The sequence below is a fragment of the Choristoneura fumiferana genome, chromosome 6, assembly GCF_025370935.1.
Source record: "Choristoneura fumiferana chromosome 6, NRCan_CFum_1, whole genome shotgun sequence".
NCBI lineage: Eukaryota > Metazoa > Arthropoda > Insecta > Lepidoptera > Tortricidae > Choristoneura > Choristoneura fumiferana.
In genome coordinates, this window is record NC_133477.1 from 5,152,347 (window position 1) to 5,176,654 (window position 24,308).

General features: G+C 37.8%; 2 protein-coding genes and 1 long non-coding RNA gene across 6 annotated transcripts in view; 1 reads left to right on the forward strand and 2 right to left on the reverse strand.

Annotated features, from left to right (window-relative positions):
• Window positions 1–1,600: 1,600 nt before the first annotated feature.
• Window positions 1,601–15,750, reverse strand: LOC141428887 (WD repeat-containing protein 13-like). The gene is made up of 11 exons (XM_074088936.1): window positions 15,485–15,750; window positions 15,257–15,312; window positions 15,058–15,177; window positions 7,925–8,035; window positions 7,342–7,495; window positions 7,001–7,167; window positions 5,832–5,892; window positions 5,334–5,416; window positions 4,204–4,367; window positions 2,772–2,971; window positions 1,601–1,850 (listed from the first exon to the last, which is right to left on the reverse strand). The coding sequence occupies exons 1-11, from the start codon at window positions 15,564–15,566 to the stop codon at window positions 1,750–1,752; spliced, it is 1,299 nt and encodes a 432-aa protein (XP_073945037.1). The 5' UTR covers window positions 15,567–15,750; the 3' UTR covers window positions 1,601–1,749.
• On the forward strand, window positions 8,699–10,870 carry LOC141428543 (uncharacterized). The gene is made up of 3 exons (XR_012451438.1): window positions 8,699–9,450; window positions 10,034–10,120; window positions 10,806–10,870. It is a non-coding gene; the product is annotated as an uncharacterized lncRNA (long non-coding RNA).
• A 1,438-nt stretch (window positions 15,751–17,188) lies between the features above and the next one.
• The window catches only part of wash (WASH complex subunit washout), a 67,935-nt gene continuing 60,815 nt past the window's right edge, over window positions 17,189–24,308 (reverse strand). For 3 of the 4 annotated variants that reach the window (XM_074088945.1, XM_074088947.1, XM_074088944.1), the window contains exon 6: window positions 17,189–23,920. In XM_074088945.1, coding sequence (XP_073945046.1) covers window positions 23,738–23,920 — 183 coding nt within the window. In that variant the 3' untranslated portion in view covers window positions 17,189–23,737. The remainder of the gene's footprint in view (window positions 23,921–24,308) is intronic. The other variant, XM_074088946.1, reaches the window with a different exon arrangement.

Consider the following 24,308-nt stretch of genomic DNA (forward strand, 5'->3'; position numbering starts at 1 on the left):
AACCTTGACATTGGCAAAATCACAAAAAAAGCGGATGGAGCTATCTTTTCCTAAATATGAATTAAAGTGATATCTGGGCTAAGATAGCGTATCAGGGATTCGCGCTGTCATCGTTCATCTACCATTACATTACCGCTCATATTTCGTTTTGATTTTCATTACTGAATAACGGCAAAATTGCCCACAATATGGTCGAAACGGCGAGGTAATTAACAATAGTGAATAAGAGCCATAATAAAAAAAAATGCCAACATATCAAGGAACTACTATAGCTTCTCCGCTAAAAAAAACACTGTCAATGCTAATAGAAATATTTCATTTTCGTTCTGCGTTTTTCTTATATCTCTTGTGGATGTTGCTATCGGCCACATGAAAGTAAGGTCAATGTGGGCAAGACCGTCTATAAGGCAAGTCCGTCAACACGTTATAACTTTTGAATTTGAAAGCGGTTCCTGCTTTAGCGTCCAGTATATAAAGCAGTTTGTCGCGCTTGTTCCCTCACTCTAAAACAGATGGCGCTGTGACAACGAACTTCAGAGCAATCCGCCTAAACAAGTAATTGCATGTATGGAACTCGAAATGATAGTGCGACGGTCTCTGCTAACAAAATTGTTAAAAATAGTTCGTGACAAGATTTTGCACCAGAAAGTAACTACAGAAGTAATATAAGAACCAGCTATATTTATTCTGTGTTTAATTTATCAGAAATTGGTTTACTTTTGTAATTATACGTACCATCATTTATCACAATAAAATTTCGTTAAGTTGGAAAGTCCGTCTACTATGTACAAGGCAAGTCCGTCATATGCCCTTCTATGCTATGCTTCCCTTGAATCAGAAGTTACCAACTGTTTTTACGATTTCAATATTATTACGATTTCATAAGGCATTTTGATCTTGAAACTAGTACGGAAATGTGTCCCTCACCCTCAGCACTATGCTGTGGCACTATGTCACCGAAAATATAAATTAAAAATACCTATCAAATAAATAAATAATCAAATAAATATTAGCCCCAAACTAAGCAAAGCTTGCACTATCAGTGCTAGGTGACCCTCTTTGATCTCAGTAAATTAAAAATTAAACTATTAAAATACATTTTCAAATTTCAATTGATCCTTTATTTGGGAAACCTTATAAATAAGTAAGTACTTATTATATATTTTTTGCCAAAAAAGGTTTACCACCCCATTTACGTAATATATGCCGGACTTGCCTTTGAAAAAAAAAATTGTGTTTATTCCGAATCTAAACCTTATGTTAACACGTTTAAAGTACACTTTTCATTGTCTTGTTTCATTTTTTTTAAGGATTCGAATACTTACATATAAGCACCCATAGTATGGCCGATATCATTACTAGACGGACTTACCTTAAACTACACGGGAAGTCCGTCTACTCGCCGAATTTTAGAAAATACAATTTTTTTGCTTGATTTGTGAATAAAATGATCTGTCTCTATAGCTTAACTATTATTTATGAAATTCTTCATCGTATGCAAGTACAATTGTTAACGCAGGTGAATAATTAACGCAGCTAGATCACTCCGAGGTAAAAAAAAAATGAAGTATGCCGGTCTTGGCCACATTGACCTTACTTCTACTGCAATTCCACGAACTTTATCGATGTAAGTTACAGTTAGTCCGCTCCGTTCGCGGAGGAAGGTGATTAGGCGGTTAAAAATTGTTTTTGGCTCCATGCCCGCACCAAAACCTATCGTGCTAGACGCCCCGCAGCGAGCCGCGGCCGTCAGCCGCGCCGCCAGATGATGACAAGCCCGGACACGTCGCTCGTGGCCAGCAGACTCTCGTCGTAGCTGAAGCTCACACCGAGCACAGGCGACGCGTGCCCTGGAAACAATTACATCGTCATTATTAAGAACGAATTATATATATATATATAGCCTATTTTTGTGTCCCACTGCTGAGGAAAGGCCTCTCCTCTCTTGCTCCACTCCTGCCTATCAAAGGCGAGCTCCCGCCATCCCATATAGGCATCTAAGTCGTCCCTCCATCTCCTCTTCGGTCTGCCTCTATAACGGTATCCGTCACTAGGAATTATATATTACGTAACATAAAACGCGCAAGGGTCCACGCTAAGTCCCGTGGGAGCACGGCTTGGCGCCGGCGCCGCTGCTTGTTTCTTGTCATCTTAGAGCAGCGCTGCGTGAGGCGAGGCTCTGCTCTATTGAAACAACACGCCTTAAATACCGCTATGCTATTACCGGCGAGAACCTGTAATTGGCTTTCTGTATCTATTGTTATTTTTAAAGCTGTTGGTTCTCCAGAATAAATAAATAAATAAATAAATATGCATGAAAACTATCAAAATACAGTTCTTTATTTTTACGTGTAAATCCCCTGAGATAACTGCCCAGTACGTATTTGAATTTGGGTGTTATGTTAGCAATTATTGCTTCTAGAAGTAAAATAAAATCATTTAACCAATGAACATAAACAATTACTTTGTTAATTTATTGAATGAGGTGTTACTTTGCGGAGTTCCATATCAATGAACTACCTACAAACAATTACTTTGCTCACCCGCGACCCGATAAATAATAACGCTCATGTTTTGTCAAAAAAGTCCTGGCTGGATCGCACCCAATCGTAACTGAAGCCTTGGCCGTCACTAAAGCTTCGCATGCACTGCATCGGAATCTTCATCGGAAATAGATTTCTATGGTACTGCGCGCACCGGATCGGCATTTCCTCGCCTCCGATTCCGATGCAGTGGACGCGCAGCTTAGAGGAATAATAATAAGAATGAACCCTGCAGCTTGTTGACGACGGGCTGTGCTGCCGCGCCCTCGATGTCCAGGAAGTAGACGGCGGCGTCCTCGGAGCCGCTGACGACGCACACGCCGCGCCGGAACGACATGATCGGGCAGAATGTGGACTTCACGCTGTGCTCGCGGTGCTGCGTCGCGAAACGCTTCTTCAGCGCCAAACTGCCGTCGCGGTCGGCGATCCTGACAAACATATATTTACCACTAGTGTTTACCCGCGGTTTCGCACGTTTACGAACCACCACCACCAAACACCATTAGAACAAAAAGTTGGACTGAAATTCCGGGATTTGATAAATTTAAATGGGAATTCCAAAAAAATATCATCGTGGTAAAAAAATAGTAAATAACAGACCTATGACGAATTTCATGGCTCTAAAACCAGTAGTTGAAATATCGAGATTTTATCCCTATCCCGCGGGAATATCGGGATAAAAAGTAGCCTATGTGTTATTCCCGATGTTCAGCTATCTACATACTAAATTTCATCTAAATCTGTCCAACTGTACTAGCGTGAAGAAGTAAGCAATACACACACACACACACACACACATACCTACTGACAAACTTTAGTATTTATACCTAACTAATATTAGTAGGACTGGGTATCCTTTCATTTCGCATTTTTTTTTATAAATCATTCGTTTCACTAAAATTTACCGCATGCATTATATTCTGAAACTAGGCGCTGTCCCGCGGGAACTATGCGGCCACCCTGCAGCGCCGCAGCTCGGTCAGCCCGCCGCCCGGGCACTCCATGTATATAATTCGTTTTCTCAAACATCCTCGGAAATGTATGCGTTAATGTCACGAAATGGAGACATGAAGTTTCTCATTTATGGCTCCCTACCACCTCCCTACATAACTTCTTGGCCTAGGCCATGAAATGAAAATCCATTAATGTCCGCTGCTCTAACTTTTTAAATTTGCTTAATAAAATTAACTGACAAAGGAAAAATTACAAACAGCCAACCACCACTACTCTGTAAGCATTTGCGATATTGCGATGCGATGCATGGATAGATGGATGGATGGGTGGATGAAATATTTCCTCACATTGTTTGAGAAAAGCACTATACAAAACTCGGCCAGAACAGGGATTGCTGGACTCGTTTTATTCACTCGAACATCTACCCCGAACTCGTCCATCAATCCCTTACTTCATGGCCTCTGCAGTAATGTACTATTTTTATAGCATTACAAAGAAAGTAAGCGATCTTAAACTGTTTTGAATATTATGAAAAATATGTCACAGCAAACATGTAACAATTAGCAAGGACATATGATCATTTACATGCTTTTGGTATCATAATTATTAGTTACTGTTTTTTTAAACGTTTTTAATAAAAAGACTCGTCAATATTGTTTACTCTTTTTCTAATGCTAAAAATACGAAGTATAGGGCGTGCGCTCACCGGAACAGGTAGAGGGAGTCGTCAGCGGCGCTGGCGAGCAGCGCGGGGTGGCGCGCCAGCCAGGGGCTCCAACTGAGGCAGCTGACGGCGCCGCCCACAGCACAGCGCCGCAGCTTGCTCAGCGCGCCGCCCGGGCCCTCCATGCGGTACGACACTATCACACCCTGCCACACGCATATCTACACTTTAATATTTACATCCACGATAATGCGAGCTGCATTACTTTGAATTTTTCTCAACCATGTCCGTAAAAGTTGTCATTATTCTTTACATATTGTCACTACAGTAGACGCGGCATACCAAAGGTTAAGTTACTTTTTTAATATACATGATCGAAGTCACACGCCAGCTGCTCTTTTTCCGTCCCCTTCATCTGCTATACCCATCCATAACGAAACACACATATAAGAAGCGCGAAGTGCATAGCGAAAAATTAAAAGTTAATAAACATTGCTGGCTCGCTAGCTCGACAATAATGTCGCATACAAATTCCATTATTGTCGAGTCACAAACTTTTTAAAAAGTTAAAACCGCCATGTCGTATACAGCCAACTGTATCAGCAGGGCTACTACGAAACTCGAAACTCGAAGTTTGTGTCGTGCGGTCCCTCTGACACTTATACTATTTAATACGAGAGCGAGAGGGACGGTACGATACGAACTTCGAGTTTCGTAGTAGCCTTGCAGTTATTTTGTTGGAGCTCCGGACTTTTTTTATTGGATATGAAACAGCTTGTGGTGTTTTCGGTGGAAAAATACCTGCAGTTTTTTTTAATGAAAAAAGGCGACAAAGCTTAAAAATTTGAAATAAAATTAAACGTAAGATATTTTGAGAAAATTTAGAATTCTTCACCATTTTTGAGAAATGCTCGGCTCGGGCTGGAGTAGCAATTGCTGACTGTATTAGTTTACTGTAATGCTGTAATTTTTGTATTGACAAATAAATAAAATAAATCACCATCAACACGTAAGCTCGAGCGTTATAGAGATCTTAAGAAGGAGAATAGGAATAATAAACAGGATGCCCTCAAATTCTTTAGGAAACAAAATAAGGATCACTTGAATTTCATACCAGAATACTACGAAGAACATAGGGGTAAAATAATAAGACATTTAATTTTCGTGATTACCTTGTCATTGGCAGCCCAGAACATTCTGCCGCTAGACTCACAGGCTATCGACATGACTTTCCCTCCCAAAATGCTGCTGCCACCTGAAAAAATGTCTTAATCTGATTGTCGAAAATTGTTTGTTGGCATGCCTGCGGCAAGTTCATGTATTAAAATAGTGACAAGTCTAACATTATGACCGCCAGGGCGCCAGATGCAACGCGGTCCACCAACATGTATAAAATTAGGTGGCGTTTCGAAGGAGCTTTAGAAAATAAGTTTTTGTTAAAAATTCAATTTATAATACGGGATTTTTTGCCGACTGTGCTTTTTGTTGACTGTATTCTTTTTGTCATCCAGCTAAAAGTGAATGCATGATTTGCAGCAAACAGTTAAATAGGCTAGGTTAAGTTAACATAAAATTTAAAACTAATAACAATAAGGTTGAAAATCTAAATATGGTGCACTCAATTAAAGTCCAAAGTTCATAAAGATAGCATTATTTGAATGTAAACTTACCTCTTGGATAAATACCCGTTGATACATTGAGCACTTCGACCATGCCTCGCGCGTTACCGGCCTGGAGTTTGCGTTAAAGAAAAAACTGAATCATAGTACAGTCAGCGTCATATAGTACGTAGCAGTCAAGATCACCAAATACTTGGAAACATACAAATAGTAATTAACATTGACCCAATCAAGGCGATCAAATTGCTCAGGACATCCATCGCGTACAAATAAATCGGAGCAGCCACATCACCACTGATAGCGTAGCAGCCATAATATCCAAAGTATGGGACACACTAGAAAACTGAGCTTTATATAAAAGGTTTAAGGTTTAATCTCGAGTTGAGTGCGAATTAACACGTCAGATTCGACTTTTTGTTTTTGACAATCACCGAAAAGAGTACCAACTTGTCAGTGATCGTTCCGTCTCTTTCATTTGGAGCCTGACGGCTTTTTTCACATTTTTATTTACATTGTCAGAATTCCGGATTAACGGATTTCCTTTTAATATGGCTTGAATTGGCCAGTATAATTACATTTTAAAAAGTTTTTATTTAATTAAAAAGGTAATGACATGTGCATTTTGCACCAAGATACTGAAAATGGAACACCGTTCACATTATATTAAAGAGGACTAGCTAACTGGATCATTGGACCTTACACGGTATGTAATAAAGTCAATTTTCCTGCGGTATCCCATACTTTTGGATACTTTGGCTGCTACGGTATAATGTCGGCTTGAATGTTATAAAGTATTTGGCGACGTGCGTGCTCCACTATATTTGTACACGTTGGATGTCTCGAACAATTTGACCGCTTTGACTGATTCACTGGTAATGACTATTTTGTATGTTTCCAAGTATTTGGTGATCTTGACTGCTACGTACTATATGACGCTGACTGTACAATCATACTGTCTAAGTAATCACTTAAATAGACAGTTAGTATGGTGTATTAGCCCCGTTGCACATATCATAGTTTTTCTTTTTAAAATGGTATTAGCCAAAATGGACCAAGAGCCCGCGATAGCCAGACCTTCGTCATTTTATAAAAGCAGAAGTTTTTTTTTATATATGTTCCTAACATAGGTAAGAACGATCCCCGAATATGTATGTGTAATGGTGGATTTGGCAGATATCAAGGTTGATTTTTTCCCGCTCAGTATATTTCTGAAAGGATACAATGACCATGTTGTTATTGGCGGGCTGGAAGGCGACAGCGAGCAGCGACGCGCCCAGCTGGTCACGCACCGCGCGCAGCCGACAGCGCCGCGCCACGTCCCACACGCACAGCAGACCGTCCAGCGCCACGCTCACCACCAGCTCGTTGCTGGCCGACCAGTCACAACCTGCACCACGCACCATACACCATACCATACCGTACCATAATAGTCCACAAACTTCCAAACAACTACCCTCAATCTGAATATGTTGAAAACAAATAAGTTGCTAGTAAAAAAATGGCTGGTCTGTGAGTCATGAGGCGGCTTCCACCCGGTTACTATTCAAGAGTATACTCTCACCTGTGACGGGCTGCGAGTGCCCCTCGAGTACAAAGCTGACGCGCGGCGGCGACGCGGTCACGTCGCAGATGGATACGGAACCGTCGTGCGACGCGCACGCCAACTTCGACCGGTCGTTGTTCGCGAACTTCACTACACTCACTTGTTCGGAGTGCTGGAATGCAATATGTATTCAATGGTTGTGCCAGACATAGGAATCCACGGGGCAAGATTTTATGATAGGTAGTGAGTTCCTATATCGATAATCTCAATTATCGATGCTTGTTCTATTCCATATACTAGTAATCACCCCCAGTATTGTGTATTTTTTTAAGTATTGTTCTGTTGACGAGTATGAAGTTCACACAAAGCATATTTTAATTATGATTTATTTATTTATTTGTCATTCAGCCACCTGAAATGGATTCATCAGTCAAGACGGAGACATTTAACACGCAAAAACTTGGAACCAATTCTGATCATTTATTTTAACAACAGTAGATGGGACAATAATTAAAAAAAAAAACATTAAAATTTGTCTGAAAAAGCAATTATTTGCAATTTTTTTGAGTTAGAATCATATCAAACATTGTGTTTGGCTTACCTGGTCAAAAATATGATGAACTCCTGTGAACGCATAGTTTTCTGATATTGACATATCATTCTTCTTTTTATTACTAGAACCTGGTTGAAAATCATCAAGAGCTAGGCTAGCCTGAAATTAAAAAAAACATTACCTACATCTAAGAACACTTTTCTCTAAGCTCCAAATATATTCAATTTATTAACAGTAATAGTGGTAGTGGTGGTTCCACTGTTGGGCAAAGGCCTCCCCTCTTGATCTCCACCACTCCCATTATGACTATTTCAGGCCAGTGGGACACTATAGGCTATAAAAAAAATAGTGGTAATGGTAGTAGTAATATACTGCCATCCTATCCCAAAATAAACACTGAGTTATATCAGTCATTCCGAAAGTGGGTGATATTGCCCCCTTTGGGGGTGCTGGAGGCCTAGAGGGGGGGTAAGGGGTTATAAAGTTGCATTATTAGTGCTCTCTCTGGTAAGAAAAGTCTCATTAAGAAAATAGGTTTAATTAAACTCCAGACTAGACTAATATGTTATTGAGGTTTTTAAGAGTCCGCAGCAAGCTTGATTCTCCATACAAATCGTAGTTACGTCCTTATTTTAAAATAACAAGTAGCATCATCATGATTTTTTGTAAATACAATGAGATAGGCATATCTAGGCCTGAAATTAGTTTATGACTCTTGAAATGGTATTACAAAGAAAATAGAACGAGTACAAGTTTTGCATTTTAAGAGCCAAAAACCCTGTGCAGTTCGGTTAAATACTACGGCCAAATATAGTTCAGATTGAAGTCAAAACCTATTTCCGGCATCGACTAAACTATGTAGTTTCATAAGAAAAAGCATTTTTCCGAAATGATTTTGTGGTTTTCAAATGAGAACGAAACTACGAAAATCAGTAAAAAAACTATACATTTTTTATGCGAATCTGCAGCGAATCACTCTAGCGCGGGGGAACGGTACGGGGGAGGGCGGTACGCGCCGCCCTTTGTCCTTGGTTTACGCTGGCCCTGCGTGTGCGTGCGTCGCTCGTTAGTAGTGACTCGTCAGCTGTGCGCGAGAGTTACGTAATATTATTTTGGTGAATTCTCTTCGTATCATAAACGCGATCTAACTACTTACGACTTGGACTGATAACGGATTTGATATTTCTTGGTGATACTGGTGGTGTGTGTGCACATACTGTTCGACGACCTTGGCTTTCTTATATGGACTTTGCATTTTTATGTTACAAAATGGATAAACAGGGTAAGTACCTACCTAGATGCATTTTAGTCAATATTACCAAGTACTTATAAAAAATGGGTCCATATATCGGCTCGCATACTGACAAACGATGATTTGGACAAAAAATAATTATGGTTTTACTAGAAAAGAGAAAAGAGTACCTATGCGAACTATGGCGCTCCCATAAAAAATAATTATTAATGTTCTTGTTTCCAGAAGTGAAAAGATCATCGAAGACAAGATTATGGTTATCGGCTCGTAGGAAAAAAAAAGGACCGGCTCGTCATAAAAAAGAAAACATTAATCCTAATAGGTAAGTTATAACTAGGACAGTAGCGTAAGATTTTTCTTCCTTGTCCTCTATTACAAGCTTTTATTTAGTTTCACCTGTCCCGATATTTGTCTGTAATCAAATCTTGCATTCGACCAACTTCTAGCAGTCGGATTGACTTGAAATTTTGCATAATTATGTAAATTGCGTGACAATACAATAATCTGGTAGCTGACATCCTGGTAGTCCGGCCAGAATCGTCTCCGAAGGACGGAACTCTTCAACTGTTACAATGTTATCGACTTGTTTTTGGTATAGGTACAAAATAAATGTAGTTTGGGTAACAATGCTAGTAAAGTCGACAAAAAGTACAGTCAGCAAAAAAGCTTGTATTAAAATGAATTTTCGTACTCGTACCTTTATTTATTATTTTTGTACGACGTAGGTACACCACACAAACTTGTTATTTCACTTATACAGGTCATAGCACTGTAATAGCACATTGTGTATTAGGGCGGTAAGTAAGGTATTACGAACGAAGTATTACCTCTGGTAGTCTCTGTTATTACTTTGACTAATGGCGACTGACGTCATTTCACCATGTATGTATTTTTCACATGTGCAGTACGCTTGGCACCGGAGAGCATGCCAGTGAGCAGTCTGATAGTGATAACAATACCGATCCTCCACCTCAACCTCTAAATTTAAGCAGGTTAGTGTTTTTATTATTATTTTACTAGTTTACAATCTTTTATTTAACTTGCAATGTATGTACCTATGTACTCGTATGTATGTATGTGAGGCTCAAATCCTGCGAGTTGAATTTGACTCAGTTTCAGTGGTCGAATTGACTTGAAATTTGGTATACTTATGTGAATTGCGTGACAATACAATAATCTGGTAGCTGACATCCTGGTAGTCCGGCCAGGATCGTCTCCGCAGGACGGAATTCTTCAACGGTTAATGGCATCGACTTGAAATTTCGTATGATGTAGTTTAATAGGTAACAATGCTAGTAAAGTCGACAAAAAGTACAGTCAGCAAAAAAAAAAGCTTGAACAGATTTTTTTTTACCAAAAACTTATTTCACAGCTACTTACGTTTTTCACTTGTAGTTTTATTTTCGCTCTTGACTGCAACTGCACTGAGACTAGTACCTACTCGTACCTATATTGACACGGCTATTAAAGATGATTTCAGTTTATTATCTTGATCGATGTACACCGCACTTCTGTTATTTCACTTATACAGGTCATAGCACTATAATATCCCATTGTTCATTAAGGGCGATAAGTAAGGTATTACGAACGAAGTATTACCTCTGGTAGTCTCTGTTATTACTTTGACTAATGGCGACTGACGTCATTTCACTATGTATGTATTTTTTACATGTGCAGTACGCTTGGCACCGGAGAGCATGCCAGTGAGCAGTCTGATAGTGATAACAATACCGATCCTCCGCCTCAATTTCAAAATTTTAGCAGGTTGGTGTTTTTATTATTATTTTTACAAGCTTTTACCTTGCAATAGTTGCAATGTATGTACCTATGAATGTATGTGCAGGTAAAATCTTGCGAGTTGAATTTGACCCACTTCTTCCACATTTGGTACGGAAAAGTAGTTTGGATGAAAATGCAAGTACAGTCAGCAAAAAGCTTGTATTAAAAATGTAGTCGCGCGCACAATATGGCACCGAAAATCGAAACGTATTTTTTGCATAGCGTCACCGGCGTTAGAAGTTTTCTGTAGTAGTGTACGCCTCATAATGCAGTATCAAATATTTTTATTTCACCGTATACTCTGATTTAACCTTGCATGGTATAAATATAACGTAACTTTTTTTTTCCTTTCAGAAATTTGAGTCCGAGTACTCCGTCCTCGACACCATCATTACAAATTGAACTTGATCATGATAGCAATGAGGAAGTCGTACGTAAAATGACAGGTCGACGAATTTTCAATGTTCAATATTTATTTGAACAAATGAAGGCTGTGGATCATAGTCCATTTAATTGCAGCTTTAAAGATATGGATTTTGTGAAGGAGTCGAGAATCGGATTCCAGTCAACTTTTCTTTTCAAATGCAAAATGTGTGGCAAAAAGAAGCATTTAATAATGAAAAACTAGAGTCTAAAATTAATAAAAATGTTGTTCAAGCAGTCGTATGTTCGGGTAGTGGCTTTTCCCAATTAGATGAGCTTTGCGCTCATTTAGATATGCCATGTATAGCGGAGAAAACATTTGGGAAAGAGAATTTGTTGCTTGGGGATGTTTTAAAAGATATCTCTTTGAAGAGCATGTTTGAGGCAGGACTCGAAGAAAAACAAATGGCAATTGAAAAAGAAACGTAGACGCTGATGGCGTTCCCTACATCACAGTAGTAGCGGACGCATCGTGGGGAAAAAGATCATATCGTACCAGCAATTATAATTCATTATCCGGGGTAGCGTGCATTATTGGGTATGAAACTAAAAAGGTTCTCTTTTTAGGAATACGGAATTCTTATTGCTCTGTATGCGCTGTTGCAAGTAATAAAAAGATTGAGGTCAAGAAACATAAATGTTTAAAAAACTGGTCTGGTAGCTCCACAGCAATGGAAGCCGACGGTGTAGTAGAAGGTTTTAAATGCAGCATAAATATGCATGGCTTGAAATACACCAAACTTATTGGTGATGGCGATAGCAGTGTCATGAGTGCTTTAAACGAAGCATTGCCATATGGCCACTCCACTGCTATACACAAAATAGAATGCAGTAATCATTTATTACGAAATTATTGCACTAAATTGAGAAATTTGACAAAAAAAACTGAAAATAAACAAGGACCTGTCCCTATTATCATGAGGAAATGCCTAAATGATAACATATTGCGACTACGAAAGGCAATTAAAGGAGCAATAGACTTTTCTTCGAAAATGGAAGGGAAAACTTTTACTGAGAAAGTAAATGAATTAAAAAAAGACCTACGAAACGGGCCTTGCCACGTTTTTGGTGAGCATGCCAACTGCAAAACATATTTTTGTAATGGCCCGAAACCAGGCGAAGAAAACTTCATAGGCCAAATGAAAGATTGTGGCTTGTGGTATGACATATACACCGCTATAAGTCCTATTTTAAACAATGCCGAAAGTCTCCTTATGGGGCAAACAAACAATATTGTTGAGCAGTTTAATGCACTAATCGCAAAATTTATAGGAGGCAAACGAATAAATTACTCCCTTCGTGGATCTTATGAGTCCCGTTGCTACGCAGCTGCTACAAAAAGAAACACCGGGAGTCTTGTAGCAACCATGAGTAAAGTATTAACAAAAAATGAAGAACTGGGGACTTACACGCAGAAGTATGAGAAGAGGCAGGCAGAAAAGGCGAAAAGAAAATCAAGCCAAGACAAAAAATCAAAACGAAGAAAACGTATCGCAGGACCCGATGAACATTACGGTGATATCGAAAAAGAACCAGATATGGAAGTTGAGCACTACGAAAAAAGAAAACAAGCACTCTTAGCAGACTTTTCAAAAAGTAAAATAGAACTTGAAAATATCCAAAAAGATACCGTTGGGCAGGCAACGAACCCTGAATGGATCAAACAACGAAAAATACGCCTTACTGCGTCAGTGTTTGGTCAAATATGTAAGAGAAGAGCTGCCACGTCGTGTAAAAATATTATAAAAACACTCTTATATAGCAATTTTAAAGGTAGCGATGCTACTAGATACGGCAATGAGAATGAGCCCATCGCTTTAAAAGAGACTGAAGCTGCACTAGGAGTGCAAGTATCACCTTGTGGGTTATACATCCTCGAGGAACACCAGTATTTAGGCGCGAGTCCCGACGGAGTCATAGACGAAGAAACAATTGTGGAGATCAAATGCCCAGCTTCGGCGGCAAATATGACGCCAACAGAAGCTATTTTAAAGAAAAAATTACTTTCTGTGTGTTGGACGAAAGTGATCCTCAGAAAATAAAACTGAAGCAAAATCACAACTACTTTTATCAAGTACAAGGTCAGTTAAATATTACAAAAAAAAGATACTGTATCTTCGTGGTGTGGACTCCAAAAGGCATATTATTCGAAAAAATCGAAAAGGATACAGGATTCTGGGAGAGCATATTAAATAAATTGAGAAAATTTTACATGGAATGCATACTACCTGAAATTATAGATCCGCGTCTACCTAGAAAGTTACCGATACGAGAGAGTTCTTAAAAATAAGCGAATTTTCATACTTGTATGTATTAAAAATAAAACACAATATTGTATGACTTTTTTTATTTTATTCAATACACCCAATCTTCAATGTGTCCAATCAAGTTGATGTTGTAGTCTATAGATATTATACTTTTCACTTCTCATGCTCGTAAAGTTCGTTTTTATGCTGAGATTAAGCGACATTAAAAACTTTTTATGCTCTAGTGCATAAAATAAAATCTTTGTCTAAGACCAAGCTAATCAGGTGTCAACCAGCCACAAACAGAAAGTTTTTAACTTTTATTTATTTATATAAAACTAAAAATTAACCAAATCAATCAAAATAAATCAATAAAGTAAAAAAATAGAATTATGTATATAGTAATTCATGAAAAATAAGAGTAAACATAGTAAGTGAACCCTTGTTTCCACTGTTGCTATTTCCTCGAATTAATCGCAAGTAAAAAGCAGTGTAAACGCGAGCATTAAACCCATTTTTCTCGACGTGTCTATCCACCCTCGCCGTACCGGAATGCAAATGTATTAAAATCGTAAACATAGGAAAATGGCAAGTTTTATGATCTTGTGAGTTACAATCGATCTATTTCACTTCTCATACTAGTAAAAGTGTGTGTTCATGTTGACGAGTATGAAGTTCAACAAAGCATAATTTTTTATGATTTATGCATTTATTTGTCATTCGCCTAATGGTCAAGTCAATCACGTGTGAAACCAAAACAAAAGATTTCTACATATTTTTTTTTTTTTATCACCTAAAAAATCAATAAAATTTGTCTGAAAATAAATCAAAAAACTTTTTTAGTAAAGCATAAAAAAAAGTGTACAAATACTGGTCAATATGAACTCCGTGAAAATTCTGATATTCACCATGGGCAGTAAAAAAGTTTTACAGCGTAATGTCTAGTGAAATGTACATTTACGTTTTCTCTAAGCGCCAATATCAATATTCCTAGCCGGTAGCTGCCCTCCCGCGCTGTATATATTATGACTCTATTTGGCCTGGGACATATTCTATAATAGTTATATAGTAGTAATATACTGCCATAAGCCAAAAGGGTATGAAGATATTTTACTGCATATCAGAAAGTGGGTGATATTGCCCTTTTGCTCCGCTGGAGGCTAGGGGGGTATTGGGTTATTTGTAGCATTATTAGTGCTCTCTCTGGTAAGAAAAGTCTCATTAAGAAAATAGGTTTAATTAAACTCCAGACTAGACTAATATGTTATTGAGGTTTTTAAGGTGAAATAAAAATAGGGGGAGCTACACAATAACTGCTTTTCAAAGTGGGTGTTAGACGAAATATGTTTGGGAACCTCTGAGTTATTTATACCATGTAATGCAGAATGTCTTAAACTACACAATAGTATTATTAGCTTGTTTTTTTTTGAGATACTTCCTTTTGGCTTAGGAGGGCAGTATAATAATATATACTGTAATACCTTACTGCTGGACCTCTGGCGAGAAGAGGCAGAGCTGATAGAGATGTTGTCCTGCACCCCATATCGCCGTTGCAGAAGCTGACTCCTGATGTATATATACTTTTTTATTGTTTCTATGTCCTGTAATTTAAAAAAAAAATACAAAAAATCCTCAATAATATATTGCATAAGCAGTTAGTATTAGTAGCTACAAACTTACTTTAAATTTTGAATTTTCTCTGAGCAGTTGGCTTCGACGACGAATATATAAGGTTTCTGAAAAATATAAACATATATATCTTAGTTTTTTTCAAACTAAGAACATGTAATAAATAATATACTTGATACAACACAAATATTCCTTATTGCACACAACAAAACACTAAAGTCAATAAATCACTATTTCTATTAATTTATTTACGGATCAGCAACTGCATGGATTACTTACTAAAGTTGGGATTATTTGGAGCCCTGTACGCGTTGAAACGAGCGTCCAAAGCGAATATCTGTTGTTGAAATGCCGCAGCCATGGTGCCAAACTGTTCTTGTATTTATCTAATTTCCCACAACAACATCGCTCTTGGTAGCTATTATTATTGGAGGCGCTAAAACAGTGTATTATTTACCTATGTTTGTACCAAGTTAGTTGATTAATTTTACTAGAAAACAATACAAAATACAACATAGGCGTCTGTTGACGTTTTGTTTGCTGTTTGACTTGACATTGACAGATGCCTGATGGTGAAACGTCAAACGGTAAACTACAGCGTTTAATAATGTAGCTTGAACTTAAATAATAATCCTAGCTTACAAATGCAAAAACAATGCCAATTAAATACAATACAATAGAATAACTCTTTATTGAACACTAACACATAGTAAGCAGTACAGAAAACACAGGTATATAGAGATTTTCCAAGATAAGCAATAGGCGGCCTTATCCCTTCAGAGCGATCTCTTTCAGGCAACCTTTACAATAGACAGAAGTAAGGTTTTTTTTAATTTACAGTGATGACGTCTAGTAAAAAATATCGAGGCTCTGAATTCAAGAAGTTGGAATGCTTTTCATTTCACATTTTATAAGTACAAATAATTTGAACGGTGTCTGTTATTTAATTACATTATTAAGTATATGACAAAAACTTAATTTAAAATAAATGAATCTTTTGAAGGTAGGTCTGCTCTAGAACTTGCGTTTTTTTTTTCAAATTGAACCAAACTGGACAATGGCTATAAAGATAATTTTATACCCACCCTCATATGTAATCGATTGATTATATAGGTATTGAAAATTTCACTTTTAATTATATTTTGAATGTGGATGGCAGACGAGCAAGTGGGTCTCCTGATGGTAAGAGATCACCACCGCCCATAAACATCTGCAACACCAGGGGTATTGCAGACGCGTTGCCAACCTAGAGGCCTAAGATGGGATACCTCAAGTGCCAGTAATTTCACCGGCATGGCACATATTTATCCGAAAAAAAAAAACTGTTACTTTAAGTGCCGTTTTATTATCAGCCAATAAACCAGTACCAGTAGGTATTGTTGTTCTTCTTTATACTACCTACAATACAAAGTGGTAAAGCAAAAAGATAATTTTAAGATAAATACTACGAATCAAGTTTCGAATAAAACCAGTGTCAAAGGTCGCATTAAGCATTTCCACATAACTGAAGCACCTTACATTACGGCGATCCGTGCAAAAGCCATTTATCATTCGGCCACAAAAACTGAGAATCGTGCGTCCTTCTCGCACGCGGTACACGCGGCGAGAGGCCGGCGGTTTCCCGGAATCCTTATTTCCGATTCCGAAACGCCCGGCGCTGGGATACCGAGAATCCCCGAGGCGTTATTCTGGGCCGCGGTGGCGTCTCTAGCGCGGGTGCTGCCCCGCGGTATAAATAATCAGAATGCGTAAAGAGAAGTCGGTGACCCCCAATTACTTACGACATAATCCGTATATATTCTACCAGGAAACGCTTAATTCTGCTTCCTAAAGGATTATTATATTTTTCACGGAATTCAATTCCACATGTACCTATATTCAGCTCACCTGCGCTTGCTGGCCGTTTACTAGGATAAGGTACCTATAGGTATTATTATTCTTAAGTACCTTGTTTAGGAAGGGTATCGATAAGAAAACAAATGATAATTTTAAATCATGTTTTAATTAATGACATACAATACATACATCATAACATTTTAAATCCGATCATACAACAAACGTTTGTATACAAGACATTGTTAACATGATTAAACTGTAAAATGGGCATTTATATTTACAATGTTTAAATAAAAACTATCAGACGGATTAGTGTAACGTACGGAATTAATAATATAACGAATTAGTTTTACGATATATTTAATAAGCAGATTAACTATTACGTACCTACTCATTAGTTTTGACCTAGCGATTTGCAAGGGCTCATGACACGATGCGGGACATAAATAATGACTACTTGGCTAATGGCTAGTGCTACGGCGGCGGCTGCGGCTGCGGCTACGTCGCCGCCATGTAGCCGAATAACCAACCTGTTGCACCTAAATAACGTCAACATATTGCATTGACTCGAATAGGAAATGCATGGATATTAAAATCTATAACAGTAGATCATATAAATCAATCAGTCAAAATTATAAAACTAAGAAGGCAAGTATCCCTAAATAGTCGACCTTAGCAATATTACGTACATAATATATTTTACAAATTAAAACTATATTTTATTGCTACGCTATATATATACATAATTTGTTAAATTCATTATAATATCAACATATCTAAAAAACTCCAAATATTTTTATTACTGCACCCTGCATCTATAAGCTCTGGCCGGTGGCACTAGAGTGACCTAAACATTTTTATTTTGTATCAACATTCCAATGGTGGCCTAACAGCTATGTGCGGCTGTGAATTGACGCCCCATCGCTGGCTGAAACTGACGAAGCGTCCAATCAACACGCGTCACCATCAGCACGACAATTACAACACGCCAACAACATTTTGGAAAATATTTGGAATACATAAGAGAATAACGAGTAACATCCAAAGATTATAATCTAAAAAGATCCATACGTGCAACATACAATACACCAATATTTTTGTATTATAAATTATAAAGCTGCTGTATCTATGATAACATTACAACATTAGATATTATTAATGATCGAAATTTACGGTGCAACATAGGGTGAATGAGTTTAAACATTATGCTAATATGGATATGCCCCAGGATATCGGGGTTGGTGTTGTTAGGAAGAACAAATTTTTTCTAAGAGTACCGTCGTGAACTAGGATTGTTGTGCCACTCACCACTTTCATAATTTAGCAGAATTACTTGTAGTAAATATTGTTAATAATAAACCAGAATAGCATTACACAGCCAAATTGCAAACAATGACAAAAGACTACAATCCCTGCTCGCGACTGTACAATACATAATACCAGTTGCAAAATAGTCAATATGTCACTGTAAATAAAATACACTTCATACTTAATTTAAAAAACTGCGTACTTACTAGCGTGTTTATGATTAAATTAATCAAAGTTTAATTTGATAGTTATAGGAAAGACTGATTAAGATAACCGTATTGCCCGATTTTTCGCATTTCGAGTCCGATCAATAGCCGTAAACGAAAGCAATAGAAAATTTAAAGCGTCCTCGGGGCAAGTCAGGTAGTGAGCTAAAGAAACAAGGTTTTTTTTTTTAGTGGAACAAACTAGTAAGGGTTAGTTTTTTTTTTAATATTATGTTCAATTCATTAATGCACCTCTGTTAATATTTACTAGTGAGTATATTGTGTATTATTTATGTACTGAAATGACTTTTGAATTAAATAGCTTTTGTTTTTGATCACTGGATTATTGACATATCCATATTACGTTTTCTACTCTGTATCTCGCGATATTGCACCCTAAATTCCTATCATTACATATTATTTAAATATCCGACATTTATTAACTAATTAAAATCAATGGCATTTATGTTAGCAGCTGCATTACGGTTTAATTTATGTGCTCTAACCGCAGGGCGTCGGTACATAATGAAATGATGACCTGCACAAATGTGTAATTCTGTAAGAGCGTAGCGTGTTATTTGAAGTCATTAAACAGCAGGGCACTTTACGACCTAGTCCTTAATATATTATAAGTAGTTTTATGACAGTAGGTAGGGTCATTGAGGTTCTACAGTTGTGGGCAAGATCTGGCTTTCTGCCGAAAATAGTATAGTCAGATTTGGCTCATCTGTGTTAGACGCGACTGAAAAAATATTAAATAGTCTGTGAGATTGCATTACACAACTCGGCCACCATCCGAGTTATTGATTTATTCGACTGTTTCCGTAACATACAACTAGAACAATAATGCCTAAAGCAAGATTTAATTAGTTCCCTATAATTAACTTAAGGTAAATCGTTCGTATTTAAACCTTGTGTTATAGTAAACAAGAGGACCGCAAAAATATGTTATCAAAGGTCCTTATCTTTTGCTAATAATTACTGTATTTACACTCGCAGCACTACGCCGTAGTATATGCGGGCAACTGTATAACGCATTAGGTCGTCGTAATGTTTTAATGTAATTTTACTTGCATGATAATCCGGGATTCTATTACTACATAAATAGTTTCTCGCTTTGAGAAATACCTCGATCCTTCTGTCTGTTGGTTTGTTGTCAAAGTCGCACGTTAGTAATCCACGTTTTTGAGTGAAACCTGCCGCATACAGCTATTTGTCGGAACTTAACTGTCGACAACGTGACCGCTGGGCTGAATACAAATGCCTTCAAACTAAATAAAACAAGGCACCGCCGATTATTTGCCTAATGCTCCCATATCTCACCCCCGTCACGTCGCGCGCGGACTCGCGGGACAATGCTTTGGGCTAAGCCATCGCTAATTGGTCGATTGTAACGCTTCAGAGTACTTCATTACAGCCATTAAAATATGGCGAGCCACAAATCAATTGAACACGTTGCTTATTCAGTCATATATCTACGAAAGATAGATAATTAGTGCCTTCATTTCATACTGAATATACAGTCAAGTGCAAAGATATCGACGCGGCACAAAGTTACAAAAATATGCACGACCTTAATGTTAACTGCATAATATGGTGGTGGTGGTTTGATAGTATCTAGACTACGCGAAATAAACAGTTTTTTTTTACTTTGTGCGTGGTTGGAGGTGTAGCGTTACGTTGTTTAGATGGCCTTGCACATGTGGTGAGTGCAACGAGCTGTTCGGCAGATGTCGGTCTACGCTCGTAAAGTAAACAATTTTTTACCTAGTTTCATCGTTTCTGGAACTAATTTTGCTACCCCTTGTCAAGAATGTTAATGTGTTTTTGTCCGATCAGAAACTGGAATTGGTAAGGACTCGAGGGCTGTAGTTTTCGAACCGGTCGTCCCCCTCAGCGACTTGTTTAAACTATCGACTTAATTTAATTATTTCGTTGTACTGATACTTAGGTACCTACCTAATATTTCGGGCTATCCATCATGTAGGTTTCTATCAAAATCGTAAGTAATTTATTTGACCAATCACAATTAACAAATCGAGTTTCCTGTTAAATCTTACAAATTATAAATACGCCTATTTTCTCTACAGATAGTACTTTTAAAACTTAATTATACATAACTTCATGTGTAAAGAAGTAATAACGTATATTGACTAAAATTTACGTCGATTTCTTCGAAACTGAACAGGATGTACGAGTATATATGCAACAGCTTTATTGAACTGGTTTCCCTCGCTTGCTTATTCCGAAAAGTAAGTCGAAGCGTGAAAAACAGGAAACATACTTTGAAGAATTTGAATTGCATAATTTTTTTGACTTTACCAAGTCTCATTATTTTAGCTTACATCAACTAATTTTATTGTTCCGTTTCAATCTAGCATGCTTGGTCCAATCTGAATATATCAAGCATTTCAATAGCACCTCGTTTAAACACCTAAAAGCATATCTAAGTAAGTAAAAAGACATAGCACCTACACATAATCACGCGCATCACATTTTCCTTTAACGACCTATTCAATACTACACCGCGTGTATCAAGTCAGCCCGCTAAATTATGGCCATGTTATTTGTATACAACGAGGCATTTCAACAGATCTATGTTTGATTTAAACTAAGTATATTACAATGTTTCCTCTGTAAACAATGTCAGATTGAAACCAGTAATTTTCCATTTTCAACGAGGTGATTTTTAGATGCAAATCGTTTTAAATATCTTGGTCGGTACTTTTCTTAAGATCTTGTTATCAAGAACGACCTATAAACAACACACCTGCATCGAAATACCTTAAAATGACTTCGCCGTCGCTCATAGTCAGTTCTAAAAAATTAAAGCAACATACACTGATTAAGATCACGAACACTCGAAAACGTTTCGCAAGTCATCTTCTGATACGCGCATAAACAAATGTTATCAATTAACGCTTCTCAGATCTCAGCACACATTAACCTACGATTATACTAAGAAAAACCCTCCGCTCGGTAGCGTAGGCACTTGAAATGTTTAGTGTAAACAATAATTGAGGATAAGTCAAATATAAATATATATATTGTGCAAGATAATAAGCTCGTTTATCACGATTCTGGAAATACTAATCGCTCGGGCGATAGTTGCGGAGGCTGTTGAAGCGCGCGCCTTCCCGGAACTGAAAGCGAGGTGACCCCGCGCTAGTGGGAAATGTGATTATTGTAATAAACTCCCGGAACGAGCCCTTTCCGATATCTGTGAAGTCAATTTATGCTCTTGTCTTCGCGTTTAGAAGCTTCGGGGAAATAAAAGCCATTAAACCGGCGCGGCTGGGCGCGGGCCGGCTCGCAGGGGGCTGCAGATAAAAACTGAAGATCAACTACGTTAGATAATGAGTTTTACGTAAAACATTATCGTTAAAAGTTTTATTATGGTTGTTTTAAGGCAGAACTGCCTACGAAGCGCATGTGGCGCGTGCCGCTCCCGCCGGTTCTTGCTACTTGTAAACTACCAGAGAAACTGCAATAGGTACTACATACTACATTAGATACGTTTAAAAAATGTCGTACACGAGCCAACTCCGAACTATTGACTCAGTCGGCACGTTATCAGTAACGCGTCAGTTTTTATACAAACAAGCGTCACTCGTGCCCTGTGCCCTTAAACCCGTATTATTCGTAATAGTAAGGCATCGTAAATACGGGTGAATAAATATAAATACAAATCTAAAACCAATTCATAAAATAAATAGCTTCTAAGAAATTTTCAATGATGACATCAAAAGTCTATAAAAATAGAATTGTTACATGTCGTTACAATAAAACACAGTATAAATAAGCTGCGGCTATAAAAACGTTCAAATTACCAAGATTTCTAGAATTTAAAGTGTTTCCGTTAATATCATAATTGATACGTTATCGTATCGCTTTGAATGAAGCACTAAAGCATAATATAAAATGTAAACCTAAATAGCCGTTATATAAAGTCTTTATAAATTATAGGCTAAATGAAATTAAAATACATTATCCCTATGTTCACTATATTGCCAGTATGCCAGTGTCACTTTGCACCGCCGTGGGGTGTGACTACCTACTTGACATGCTCGCTAGTTTATCTTTCATAGGTAAAGAAATAAATGTATAACATGTAAGTATGTGTACGTATCGAGTTGTAAATACGTCATCGCGGGCAGCGCGTCTTTGCGGTATCGGTGCGTGACCTCTAAGAATACGCGTGTTTTTATGTAAATTTGATATCGGACTTGCTTAACATATTTGCGCAAGTCTATGACCGCCATTTTAAATGAATGAATGTTACAACAGACTAAATTATACGATATTTGCAAGGTATACCGTACGCGACAGGCTAGCAACCTGTCACTATTGTATCGTTTTTGTTAAACTTAAAACCTAAAATTGCTAAAAGTGGCTCCGAAGCGGTAACGTTTCGTGTGCTCTGCCTACCCCATTTGGGAATACAGGCGTGATGTTTGTGTGTGTGTTTGTAACGGGACATTACCTACTAGATGGACGGGTGAAAGACCAAGTCGTCGGCCATAAAAGCCAAAGTATGTATCTACTATTTCTTACACCCGAGAATCTACTTCAAAAAAAAGTGACGGGCAAATAAACATTTACATGTTTCTTTAGACAAAAGAGGTTTTGTACAATATGTACGGTAAGTTTTAATCGTAAGGTGTCAATCGTTATTAATTAACTTTTCATGTGTATTTTAAATATCGAGTTACACATTGTGACACAGTTAAATTTACTTTTTAGCCATAATCGAAATACCATGAAGTTAACAAGATGATCAAGAACCCGACAAATGTATTATATGTAGTTGGCACGATCAAACCGATATTTAAACTACTATTCGTTAGTAGATTTAGTAGGCCGATATTTGTTTGTAGCCTTAGGTTCTGTGAGTTTAATCGCCTCAGAGGTCACAAATTTGCAAAAAAGCTCTCGTCTGTAAATGATAAATGTACCTTTACCTACATGTAAAAGGTTTGCTCCATTAACTTACAAATCTTCAGATCCAAGAGTTTTTTGTAAATAGTGTCAAATTGCTTCGTAATAAAACACGGTCTATTTCTAACAAATTGTTTCAAACAATCAGTTACCGTTAATATGGATCTTAACATTCTAACCGGTTTGTTTTCTGCCGTTTGAAGTTACTTTTTTTGGTTCTGCTGTTTCGCCAAATCTGCCTGTGTTACTCCCACTCCTCCCCGCTTGACTCGGCCTGGGGGGAGGACTCGCCTGGCTCGGGGATGACGCTGGCAAGAGTGTGGAGGACAGAGCCGCCGCCGCGCTCCGCTCCGGAGATGCCGCGCCGCCGCATCGACAGCTTCGCGTGAAGGTCCGCCATGAGGTCGCCGCCGGACGCAGTCGCCTGCTGAAACAATGCGGACTGTACAGTTGGTCGTACTTCAATAGACATTTCAAACATACCTACAATAAAGTAGAGCACCATACCGACACGTTAATCGAAAAAAAAAAGGACATAAGTAGATACGTGCAAAAGCCGTAACTGTAAAAGTTTGGACTTTGATGTGTTTGAAGAAGTAAGCCTTCGGCAGATTACTGGATCTTTCTTATCAAATCTCTACGTTATCGTGGCAGTACTGTGTACGTATTTTTTTTTTAAAACGCAACCTGTTTATGGTCAAGTTCTGCCACAAAAGTTAACCTCGTTTTTATTGTCCATCACAAGCTTTTTGTTGAAAATATTATCACTTACACCACATCATGTGATGGATGATTGTCATGGTTACTTACATACA